Raw genomic sequence first — 12,207 nt, forward strand, 5'->3', positions numbered from 1 at the left:
ATATATATATTATTATTTTCATATCACTTTGTTAAATTTTATCTAAATTGCTCTTAATTCCATTGGGATACATGTATTATCTATCTTCTACCTTAGACGTTTGATTAAAAATATTAAAAATTAAATTTATTTATATTTGAATTGAAAATAAATTCAAGAAAAAATATTCATTGATTTTCGAATAACGCCATTATGAATTTGAATAATTGACTCAGGTTTTTGATCTATAAATATGAACTCATTACATAATATATGAATTAAGGGTACGCTATAAATTCAAATCTAATTATTTTTTATTTTAAATGAAAAGATAAAAAAAGAGAGGATAAATTCATTATCTATTGAGTTTCAAATTATGCATTTTTTACCTTAAAAAATTTCTTGATTTGATTATCAATACTAGGAAAAAAAAAACTTTCTCAAACTAAGGAAACCTAAAAGCCAATATTTCTAAACCAAAAGGACCCAAGTGGATCAGAAACAGCTAAAGTATTAAAAAAAAAAAGAGCTAAAGTATATATTATTTCTAGTTCAAGAATAATAATTCATAAATTCAAAGATAGTGTGTGTCTGTGTGAGAGGATAATGTTGATAACAGTCAGAGAAATTTCTTCTTCTTCTTCTTCTCTGTGCTTCAATTCCAAGCAGCTACACTCTTTAAAGGTTAATAGAGTCGCCCCAATTTGTAAAGCCAGCAGCCTCAGTTTCCATAAAAAATCCACTGCCCCATCATGGAATCTTGGTCTTTTTCAATCCACAAACAGGTAATTTCTTGAAAATAAAATGTACCCTTTTGGCTCAATTTGATAAAACTATATGCTGTGAATATAAAAACTTGAACTTTTTGCTCTGTTTGTTGTAATGTTTTTTGTTTAATCCTAGTTATGTTTGCTCCAAGGTAGGTGCTGTCTTGAAAATAAAATGTACCCTTTTGGTCTCTTTGTTCAGATTTTACTCAATTTGATAAAAATATATGATGTGAATATAAAAGACTTGAACTTTCTTATTCTGCTTGTTGTAATGGTTTTTGAGACTTTCTTGAAAATAAAATGTACCAGTTTGGTCACTTTGTTCAGTTTTTGCTCAATTTGATAAAAATATGATGTGATATAAATACTTGAATTTTCTTACTCTGTTTGTTGTATTGGCTTTTGTTTAATCTGGTCTTCTTTACTCCAAAGATAGGTACTTTCTTGAAAATAAAATGTACCCTTTTGATCTCTTTGCTTTTACTTGACTTGGGTTTTGCTTAATTTGATGAAAATGTGTTGTGAAGAAGATAAAGACTTGAACTTTATGCACCGAAGGGTGTGGCCTAGTGGTCAATAAAGTGGGTTGAGCACCATGAGGTGTCAGGTTCAACTTCCAGAAGAGATAATCTCATTTGTTCTAGCCTTGATGGATAGAGTTGCCTCGTATCTGTTGTTGGTGGGAGGTATCCCGTGGAATTAGTTGAGGTGCGCCACAAGCTGGCCTATACACCACAGTTATTAGAAAAAAGGAAAAACTTGAACTTTCTCACTGTTTGATGTAATGGGTCTTGTTTAATACTTCTAATTTTGTTTAATATATTCTGAAACAAGTCTTGAACGTTCATATTGGTCTTCTTCACTAAACAAACAGATACTTTGTTGAAAATGGAATGTACCCTTTTGGTCTCAATGCTCTTAGATGCCTTGGTTTTGCTCAATTTGATAAAAATGTGTTGTGTAGATAAAGACTTGAACTTTCTCACTGTTTGTTGTAATGGGTTTTGTTTAAAACTTCTAACTTCAATTCATTGATTTCTCAAGCAAGTCTTGTGTTTATTGTTAAAAAATATTGTATAGAGAGCTTCTAATTTCGTGGAATTTAAGACTTTTGTGTTGCTTTTTCTTTTTTGGGATTGTATTATTTACTTTTATGTTGAGTGTTTTCCCTGAAAAGAATTACTGAATCTGAATGCTGGTTTGTTTTGGACGAATTTTACAATGGTCCTATTGCTGAATTGAAAGCTTTAAGGGTCCATTGGGGCTTTAAGCGTGAAACGCAATTTATGACTTACTGAGTATATTACAGTCTTTTATTTGAGAACATAGAGGAATTTTAAGAGTTGGTCTAAAGGGACCTTATTTTGAAACTAGATAAAGGAGCTTATGGGAGGGGAATCTAGAGAAAGTATAGACCTAGAGATTGGTGTGACTTATGGGCAGTATTGTGAAACGCAAAAAAGCTCTAAGGTCCATTGGGGTTTTAAGGGTAAAACGCAAATAAAGTGTGGGCTTTAATGCAAAAAGGCTTAAAGGGAGAAAAAACGCAAATATATATATGTTTAGTCCGAGACTAATAATTATAAGCATTTAGTCCAAGACTAATAATTATAAGCATGAATGACAAATATATGAACAAAGAAATTGAAATTTTTTTATGATAAAGTGAAATATCAATTGTTTGGTGCCGCCTCTACAGAAGAGGCTCATTGGCAAGGAAAAATTTGTCTTAGAGCCTTGATGATGATATTGAAGCGCACATTAAGAAGGGGGGAGCGCTCAACACATTTTGAGCCTCGCTTTAGGGCTTAAGTGCATCTTTTAACAACACTGGACATGGGAAGATTTAAGTTACTCAAATTTCTTTTTTTTCTTCTTTTGAACTTTGGCCTTTATTTTAAAAACTATTCAGTTTGAGAGTTGAGACACTTGCTCACTAGAAAGAAAAAATCGCAAACTTGTACTATAGAAGGATATGCTTATTCGGGACATCAAAGTTTGTAATGGTTGAATATCAACTTTTATTTCTCTGTTTTTGTGTGTTGATCATACACATACTTCTTATGATTTTGAGGTTGTGAAGTTGTTGGATTTGTGCATGAAATCTTGAACTGTTATGTGCTGTTCACATACACTTTCTCCTTCCTTGATCTCTTTGCGCTACTATCTTCTGTCAATCCATTTCATTGATTTAACTATTTCTGCACCTTTCCTAAATCTTTAGTTTTTTCTTCTTTCTGACTGTTACCCTCTTTCTCCAGCTGTGATAGTTCAGTATTTGATCCATTGGGTATCAATTCAGGTAAATCATCCTGGGATAATTTAGTGAGCTTGCTCTCTCAGACATTTGAAAGCTCCTCAAACACTAGAAAAGAGAAAAATTCATCAGCTAGAGGGTTGGCAGGTAGTCTAACTAATCTGCAATACTGTGCTTTTATGTTGTTGATAACACCCTGCATACATTAACCTTTGATTAGGATTTCTTGTCACTGTCAGCTGCAATTGAAGATACTAGCATTGATTTTGGAGACTTCTTCAAAGGCCCGTTACCAGGAAAGTTTCTAAAGCTATTAGGATTTTTGGCTTTGTCACGACTCGGGATCTACATACCACTCGGTGGAGTAAATCGGGAGGCCTTTGTTGGCAATTTAGATGAGAATAGTATTTTAAGTACTTTGGATTCCTTTTCCGGTGGAGGTATAGGTCGCCTTGGAATCTGCTCCCTAGGTATTGTTCCCTTCATCAATGCACAAATTGTGTTTCAATTGCTTGCTCAAATCTACCCCAAGTTGCAAGAACTTCAGAAAAGAGAAGGTGAAGCTGGAAGAAAGAAAGTTCTCCAGTATACTCGCTATGCTTCTGTTGGATTTGCCGTAGTACAGGTAATATTTCCTAGAAAAACTGTTATTACGTGAATGAAGAAGCATTTTGATTAGGCAGAATACACAAACAAACACTCAAACTTGAACTCAACTGGCAAGTAAGCTCTCCGAGAGTGCACATCTAGACACCTCAACTTGGTCGCAACTGACAACTTGACACTCCAACTTGTCCCCTCTGTGTCTCGTGGACACTTGATGCTGACGTGGCACATATGTTTTGGAGTTGTGTAGATGATCATTTTGTAAGTTAGAGTGTTCAACTGACACAATGGTGACGATTTGAGGTGTCTTGATGTGCATACTCAAAGTTGGAGTGCTTACTTACCAGCTAAGGCCAAGTTTGAGTATTTGTTTATGTATTATACCTTTTGAATAAGATATTTCTGTGAACAAAACAGTGTCTGTAGTCTGTTTTTAATCTGATTCTCACTTGTACGTTGTGGTCGAATAATTGCAGAATCAATTGGAAAATTACACTTATCTTTAACTTCTGTGGCAGGCAATTGGCCAAGTATTGTTCCTTCGCCCTTATGTTAATGACTTCAGTACCCAGTGGGCAATTTCTTCCGTTGTTCTTTTGACCCTCGGCTCAGTATTTACGACTTATATTGGGGAGCGAATCACTGATTTAAAACTTGGAAACGGTACATCTCTTTTGATCTTTACAAATATCATCTCCTACTTGCCAGCGTCCTTTGGTAGGACAGTCGCACAGGCCTATCAAGATGGTAATTATGTTGGGCTCGTTGGCATCCTAGTCTCATTCTTCCTGCTAGTCCTTAGCATTGTATATGTTCAGGTATGTTCTTATGTCTGAATTACTTGGCATTTAACTTATTGTCATACCGTTGATTACTAACAGCGTTCTCAACCAAGTTTTTCAGGAAGCAGAGAGGAAAATTCCGCTAAATTATGCATCAAGGTATACTGGCAGAACAGGAGGAGGACTTCAAAAATCTGCATACTTACCGTTTAAAGTTAGTATTCTTTTGTCCTCTCGTTTCATTTAGTTTATTTTGAAGGATTGTAATGCTAAATAAATGTGAGGCGTCAACTCTTATTTTATGAGAAGAGTGAGGGTTGAAATTTATTTCCCCGTGGAAGAAGTTACTTAGTACTTGTTTGAAATTTCCTCTTGCTTTGTTTGTGGTTAGTCATCGGATAAGTCGTTTCACATGCAAGCATGTGTGGGAGAAGTGAGTGCAACAATTGTGTCATAGGTTCAGAACTAATGTATCTTCCGAACATCCTAGAAACCGCAACTCTACATCCGTAGTCTAAGTTGCTCGAACTTCTCACTTACGGTGCCGCACCCGTATCAACATGATGTTGGTGTGGGTGTGGGTGTGTGTATGGGATCCTTACCAGATCTGGCAACCAATTTTGGATACTTCGACCAAAATCGACGGAGAAATTGGGACAGATACAATGATTATTTTTGTTAAAAACAAAAGTTAAAGGTGAAATTGAAGAAAATGGAATACTTTGTATATAGAAATTTCTCTGTCAATCCTCTTCTTTATATCTACTTTTAGGATTCTCCTCTTGATCAATATTTTCTCCTTGGAATACCTTGATAGTTTTCCACAAAATGTCTCAAAATTTAGACATATAACTCTATTTTTAGATATTTGAATTAAATTTAGCCAAATCCTCGCACCCATATCGGCACTCGGATCTATACCCCCGAATCTTAAAATTTAGATCATGAAGGATCCGACCTCTAGATCCATATCCGTATCGGACACCTGCACCCGAGTCCGAGAAACTTAGTCCTGTTTTGTTTCCATGTACATGCTTTTATCAGAGTCGTTATGTGGAATCTCTGGTACTTTTTGTGGATTGTTTGGTAGCTCAAGTGAACAAGACAGGGAGACACATCGCTCCTGTTGATCCTTATATTTGTGATGGAAGCTGCAGTGAAGTTCTTTTGCAATTAGAATATTATGATCCTTCTTAGCAACTTACAGTTATAGTTACAATGAACAGGTGAACAGTTCAGGAGTAATGCCGATTATTTTCTCAACATCATCACTAGCCCTTCCTGGCACTTTGGCACGTTTCACTGGTGTAGGTTTCCTGAGAAAGGCTGCAGCAGGTTTAAACCCTGGAGGTAAGTAAAAATAGTGCAGTTACCTTACTTCACGATCACTTTTCACTGAAAAAGTTTTGTGCCTTAAACTCGACTCCGTCTGAACTTATGATGCATATGCATTTCCTTTCCTGATGTACAAAAAATTTAAAACAAATTGCCGACTATCTCTAAGCGAAGAGGTTTAGTCTTGTAAAACCTGTTGTGCAATACTTTTGAGTTAGTGGTAATGCGTAAAAGATAGAGCAACTAGAGGCAGAAATAGGAAAGTGACTTGTCTAAGGTGGACTAGGTGGTATTCTTATTAAAGCCTTGCACTACAGAGGAATATTTAATTTTACATAGGGTTGTGGTCTAAATCTTCTCCCCGAGGGGAGATTATCGATGAGTCGGGGACTGTCATTTTGGAAATAAAAGGAAAAAGATAAAAACTGGTTTTTTTATTTTCAACAAAAGGAAATAAGCAAAACAATGAGAATTTGCTTATTATTATTGATAGTGCATTTCTTTCGGCACATGCATGTGTGGACTTTAATTTTTTCACTTTGTAACATTTTGAGGGCTACAACTAAAACAGCTGTTCGTTTGTAGGTTCTTTCTATCTGCCGACAAACATTTTGTTGATTGCCTTCTTCAATTACTATTATACATTCCTGCAATTGGACCCTGATGATGTCAGTGATCAGTTGAAACGACAAGGTGCCTCAATCCCACTTGTTCGACCGGGTAAAAGCACAGCGGCATTCATCAAAACGGTATTATTTCCTTCTCCAGTTTCTTTGATAGTCGTGTTCTCTTTCTGCTTAATGCCTATCTTGATTCTCAAATATAGCTCTCACTCATCATTTTCATAACATCGAAATGACCGTGATGAATCTAATGGGAAATTAACCCACAGCTTTGGTAAGCTCAGTTGTTACTGCACTAAGAAACTATAAATCATTCTAGTATTAATCTAGCAGGACCAGCGCTCTTTCTCAAGTGAGTAGGCATTTTTCGGTATTCGAGTCTTTTGATGGATATATCAGGAAACTGTAAATATATTTAGATATTTATCTAAAAGACGTACTCTCTCTGTCACATTCTATGTGAATAAGTTCGGAGAGCGAGGGTCAAAGCACCTAATTTTTGGTGGGAATTTGGACTCAGATTTATCAAACTTTTGGAAGAAAATATACGTATATGCGAAACTACATAAAAGTAATAGAAGTCACAATCATATCATATATCATATATCATATATAAAAGAGTACCTTAGGCCCACCTACGTGGCGCTACCACAAATCATAATTCCCTTTTAATTTATTTATTTACAAAATTAGCCTTCCCTTTCATGAAAAGTAGTGACTTTTATGAAAAATTGTGACTTTAATGAAAAGTTGTGACTTTAACAAAGAGTTGTGACTTTTATGAAAAGTTGCGACTTTTATGAAAAGTTGCGACTTTTATGAAAAGTTGCGACTTTTATGAAAAGTTGCGACTTTTATGAAAAGTTGCGACTTTTATGAAAAGTTGCGACTTTTATGAAAAGTTGCGACTTTTATGAAAAGTTGCGACTTTTATGAAAAGTTGCGACTTTTATGAAAAGTTGCGACTTTTATGAAAAGTTGCGACTTTTATGAAAAGTTGCGACTTTTATGAAAAGTTGCGACTTTAATGAAGAGTTGCGACTTTTATGAAAAGTTATGACTTTTATGAAAGATTGTGACCTTTCCAAAGGGTTGCAACTTTTCCAAATAGTTGTAACCTTTCTGATAAGGCACAAGAAACATTTGTTCACACTACCCTTTGTTGTCTATAAATATAGGGATTTCCCCTCATTTTAACACAACGAAAATTCTGAACCTCCTCCTCTTCTTCTTCTTCACAATTAAATATTTGTATACTTTGCTCATGTTGAGTGGCTCACTGACACTATTGCTTATGTTACAGATCCTGGTATGTATTTTTACATTCATTAATTTATAATTTATGCTTATATTATTAAGGCTAAATGATAAGATGTAATAATTTTCATTGTCCTTTACATTATTAATGTTTGTTACTACGTAATCTTGTATGTAAGATAATATAGTGTTTTAGTTTTAATGACTGATAGGTTTTAAGTATTATTTTATAAATTCCGTGATACTAAATTTCCGCGCGAAGCGCGAGTAATTTTACTAGTGGTTAATAATTCAAGATAATACAACAACAATAAAATACCCAATGTAATCCCACAAGTGGGGTTTGGGGAGGGTAGAGGGTACACAGAAGGTTGTTTCCGATTGCTCCTTGACTTAAAATAAGAATAATTCAAGATACTAAGATGGAAAAATTGTCGTCAAAGAAAAAAATGAGTGACCCCCATAGTTATAGTGTCATATCCCCTGGTGACTTTGTCAGAGCCCGTATATATTACCTTTAATAGTTAGATTAGCCACCATTTGAGATCCTCATCTGTTTTAAGCAAGGTGGATCTGGTGTTTGAAATCGTTGACCCGATTATTCTGAATTTGTGTCGTATAAGGCCTATTAAAGGGGGAAGCTCCCTACCAGGAGTTTCTCCATTCTCAAGGCTCAAATCTGAGATCTTTGGTTAAGGGTCGGAGGGTACTATCAATCCCACCACAACCTTTGGTAGTGCAATTTCACTTCACTGTTTCTTTTCTAGCATGGATAGTGTCCCTTTTCTGTATACTTGACTCTCTAGAATTGGTAATTGATGTACCGCATATATACTGTATAAATAGCTGCACGTGGTAATCTTATTAAGGTTCAAAGATGTAATTGTCAAGATTCATGCCATAAATGGGGGATTTACAGGTACTCAGCCGGATATCAGTTCTTGGTTCTGCATTTTTGGCACTTCTCGCTGCTGGCCCTGCTGTGATTGAACAAGCCACACACCTCACTGCTTTCCGAGGCTTTGCAGGCACGTCAGTGCTTATTCTTGTTGGTTGTGCTACAGACACTGCAAGGAAAGTGCAGGCGGAGATCATATCCCAAAAATACAAGAATATAGAGTTTTATGACATTGATAATAAATATTGAAACAAGACTTCTGGTTAAAGCTGGAGAAATGAGATTGTATTACATAAAGAGAACATAAACGCCACGACACAAACTTGATCTGGACGTGAGAGACTCTACTTTCGACTCCCCCGCCCCACCTACTTTTCATAATCAATTTATTCTAGTTTCTCTGTATTACTAACTTAGATGTACATGTTTCTTAGATCTGTGTAAATGCAGGCACACAACTGCCTTCTTTTTTGTGTTATTTATTTTTATTCAATTTTCTGGAGTGTCTCAATGATCTGAATTCAAAGACAAGAAAACCAAGATCTCTGGACTTCTGTTAAGTAGTAGATTGGGGGAAATGTGAAACTTATAGCCTTGACCAAAGGTTAAGGGACTTGTGTCTTAAGTCACAGGTTTGTGTCATGCGCCAAGTGAACGAACTCTTGATGTGTGAGCTCATCATCCTCGAGTTTCAAAGGCTACAATTGACACAAAAGGTTGGCTCCAGACAGATTTGTAGGTAAGAAAGAAAATGTGAAACTTAACAGCATATCTGGTGTAATTCCATAGGCGGAGTCTAGAGAGGGTAATGTGTATGTATAGACTTGGAGAAAGAACCTATACCAAGAGTTCTTTCATTCACAAAGAACAAATTGCTTACTAAGTGAACATTTACTTGGAAGCATCAGTAATATACATGTTTAAGTTATGCAAAAATCTATAATATTTTTCTATTTTACCCTTAAAGGCCTGTGAATTATTATTCACTATATAACAATCGTACATTATTATTCATCGCATAAAAAATCTTTGCATCATAAACCTCATATAACTAGCATGTGAACCAAATGACCTCGTAGCATAAATAATTGGAAACAAATTTATTACAGCAGCAGCAGCATTCTTAGTGCAGTCCCACAAAGTAAGATATGGGGAAGAGAGAGCATACACAAACCTTATCGAGTTATTCCTACCTCAGAGGCTGATATAGACCCTCAGTGGATACAAATTTATAAGCATAACCAAAATCAGATTCCAAGTACCTTGAAGCAAGATAGAGGGAAAAAAAGGACATGAAGCATTGTAAATTTTTTTGAGAAAATACTTATTTACTTGTGCTATGGAACTAGCAACTCTAAGTTTTTACAAATGACTTGAAATGTTATTGAGTTTATATAAGTACATATTAGCATCCTGCTACTGAAAATACTAATCTTAAATACAATTACATTAACCAAAAAGGTAAAGAAAAACCACATTCCCTTGCCAAAAGCTCCCTCTCTTACAACACCATTCTTTTAGAAACGCGTTTTCCACATGTACAACGATGATCCTGGAGTATAAGAATGTATCGCAGAAAACTTCAATCTCAGAGTTGGTCATCGTATCGATATCTCAATGAAGCTATTAGTCGTAATCTAGTCATCAGGCTCAGCTGAAAAGTCAGGCTCTTCAGGTTTCTGTAACTTAGGCAATCTTACATCTTTAAGCTTTTGAGCTCCTCTTCTTGTGTTAGCAGCAAATCTTGAAGCCAATATTGTGACTCCGAGGTGTGATATTCTCGGGGACGGATTTGAGCTAGCGTTACCTTGATCATGTTCCTCATTTTGCTCTGTTTCATCGACCGTACTCTCATCCAGAGAAAATGATTCCAGTGCTGCAAGATCTTTTGCCATTGTTCTCCGCTTGTGTCGTCTCCATGCAGCCTGAATGAAACAGGCTGCCCATGTGCGCCAATGGTGAGAGTAGAACCGGAATGTATGCTGGAGCTTCTTGCTATGAAGGCGTCTAAATTGGTTGGCAACAAACTTGAGATCTTCAGCTCTCAATGCGAATGCTTCTACTTCAACAAGCGCCTTGACTGTTCTGGTCGAAGAAGGCAAGTTGATCGTTGATTTCGGAAGCAAAGCCCAAGCGAGTAGCTCCTCTCCACAAAAATCTCCAGGCCTCAATGTAATGCAATTGAAGAAACCAGTCCGACCACCATTCGTTGTAGAACTCTCGAGCCTACCTCTGATGATAAACAACATTTCTGCGACTGGATCTCCTTCACGGACAATATAAGTGCCTTCTGTGCTTAAGGACGAGACTAGACGTTCACATATTGCATCAAGTAATTGATCATCCATTTGGGAGAAAAATGGAACCTAAAAGTAAAAAGGTATTAAGGTCAAAAATTGAATCATAGAACTTGTTTGCTTTCTTCCTTTTCCGCCTAGGACTCGTCTTCTTTTATTTTATTTCTTATTAATCTTGGATTGCTACTTTGGACACACTTTTCCTATTTTATATCTGAATAGGTGAACTCTTCCCACCTTTTTAATTTAAGTCTAGTCTGTGTTATGTTACCTTGGTTTACATATAAAATGGCTATATTTTCACTTCTTTTGAAGCCATAATAAATGAGATGAGCATTAATCTTACTGTGCCAGGCTCGAGGAGCTTACTTATCCATATAATGCCTTATGAAGCTTGTACACTTAATCCTCCATTCCTGGAACATAAAAGCCTCTCCTTCTCCATCATTCATTCAAAAAAAAATCTCCTTCTCCGACTGTCCATTTAAGAATGACAATTTCACATCCAGATGATACAAGTTCCAATTTGATTGAGCTGACAAAGTAAATAGACATATTGTATTATGTCGTGCAACATGGGCAAATATGGTTCCATAATCCACACCTGCAATTTTCTTGTAACTTTCCACAACAAGCCTTGCTTTGTATTTTTAGACTGAGCTATCTGGATTAAATTTGGTTCTATAAACACACTTCACCCTATTACCTTTCTGTTAGGAAATTATGATTTCTCTTATTTTGTAGTAGACAAGTCTTTTGATTTAAAATGAGTAATGGTTAGTGAGCCTCATATGTGCATAGTTTAGTGTGAGATATTTTGCTTATTATGTGACTGTAATTCTCTTACTTAATTTATCTATAGACCTTATGTAATGAAACATTTAGAGAATTATATAGAACTCAAGAGAAAAGACATAAAAGCACAACTGAACTTGTTTCGAATTTTCAAAAAGACACCTTAACTTTGAGGATGTCCTATCACCCCACAAAAGAAATGAATATTTTTGTAAAAGGACCATTTTGACCCATTTTCTCATTATGTTTGTGAACACGCACATGATGCGCGTGAAGGTCCATTTTTAATGCCAAAAACCAATTAAAAACTGCCACATTTAAGTTATTTTCTTTATTAATTATTTACTCCATTCAAATTCATCATCTTCCCCAATAAAAGAGTCATAGGTACTCTATGATGAACTGATGAAATCAACTCAATAAGGTAGGAATTCGTTTTAATTTCCAATCGAAAAAGCTAATTTAAAGTTGTCCGAGGTTTCATTTCTTCTTAATTTCATTTAGTTTTGAGAACCCAAAAATCAAACCCAAAGTTGTCCATTGAAGCTCGGGTTTTATCAATCCATGGTTTGAAAACAAGCCCAATCGCCAGCCACTCAAAAGACATG

At 35.7% G+C, this 12,207-nt stretch overlaps 2 protein-coding genes across 2 annotated transcripts; one reads left to right on the forward strand and one right to left on the reverse strand.

Annotated features, from left to right (window-relative positions):
• Positions 1-505: 505 nt before the first annotated feature.
• Positions 506-9,014, forward strand: LOC102585784 (preprotein translocase subunit SCY1, chloroplastic). Its single transcript, XM_006343491.2, has 8 exons — positions 506-764; positions 3,011-3,153; positions 3,246-3,631; positions 4,131-4,430; positions 4,516-4,608; positions 5,621-5,744; positions 6,315-6,478; positions 8,529-9,014. The coding sequence occupies exons 1-8, from the start codon at positions 586-588 to the stop codon at positions 8,754-8,756; spliced, it is 1,617 nt and encodes a 538-aa protein (XP_006343553.1). The 5' UTR covers positions 506-585; the 3' UTR covers positions 8,757-9,014.
• An 802-nt stretch (positions 9,015-9,816) lies between these two features.
• LOC107059918 (probable cyclic nucleotide-gated ion channel 17) lies at positions 9,817-12,206 on the reverse strand. The gene is made up of 2 exons (XM_015307015.1): positions 12,114-12,206; positions 9,817-10,873 (listed from the first exon to the last, which is right to left on the reverse strand). The coding sequence occupies exons 1-2, from the start codon at positions 12,204-12,206 to the stop codon at positions 10,145-10,147; spliced, it is 822 nt and encodes a 273-aa protein (XP_015162501.1). The 3' UTR covers positions 9,817-10,144.
• Position 12,207: the final 1 nt, after the last annotated feature.

Source organism: Solanum tuberosum, unplaced genomic scaffold (genome assembly GCF_000226075.1).
Source record: "Solanum tuberosum cultivar DM 1-3 516 R44 unplaced genomic scaffold, SolTub_3.0 scf00047, whole genome shotgun sequence".
In the NCBI taxonomy this organism is placed as follows: domain Eukaryota; kingdom Viridiplantae; phylum Streptophyta; class Magnoliopsida; order Solanales; family Solanaceae; genus Solanum; species Solanum tuberosum.

Coding starts and splice junctions, on each gene's coding strand:
- LOC102585784 (XM_006343491.2), top strand. CDS start 586: ATGTTGATAACAGTCAGAGAAATTTCTTCTTCTTCTTCTTCTCTGTGC. Junction 765..3,010: donor CTTTTTCAATCCACAAACAG/GTAATTTCTTGA, acceptor CTCTTTCTCCAG/CTGTGATAGTTCAGTATTTG. Junction 5,745..6,314: donor AGCAGGTTTAAACCCTGGAG/GTAAGTAAAAAT, acceptor GTTCGTTTGTAG/GTTCTTTCTATCTGCCGACA.
- LOC107059918 (XM_015307015.1), bottom strand. CDS start 12,206: ATGTCTTTTGAGTGGCTGGCGATTGGGCTTGTTTTCAAACCATGGATT. Junction 10,874..12,113: donor ACTTTGGGTTTGATTTTTGG/GTTCTCAAAACT, acceptor TTTTACTTTTAG/GTTCCATTTTTCTCCCAAAT.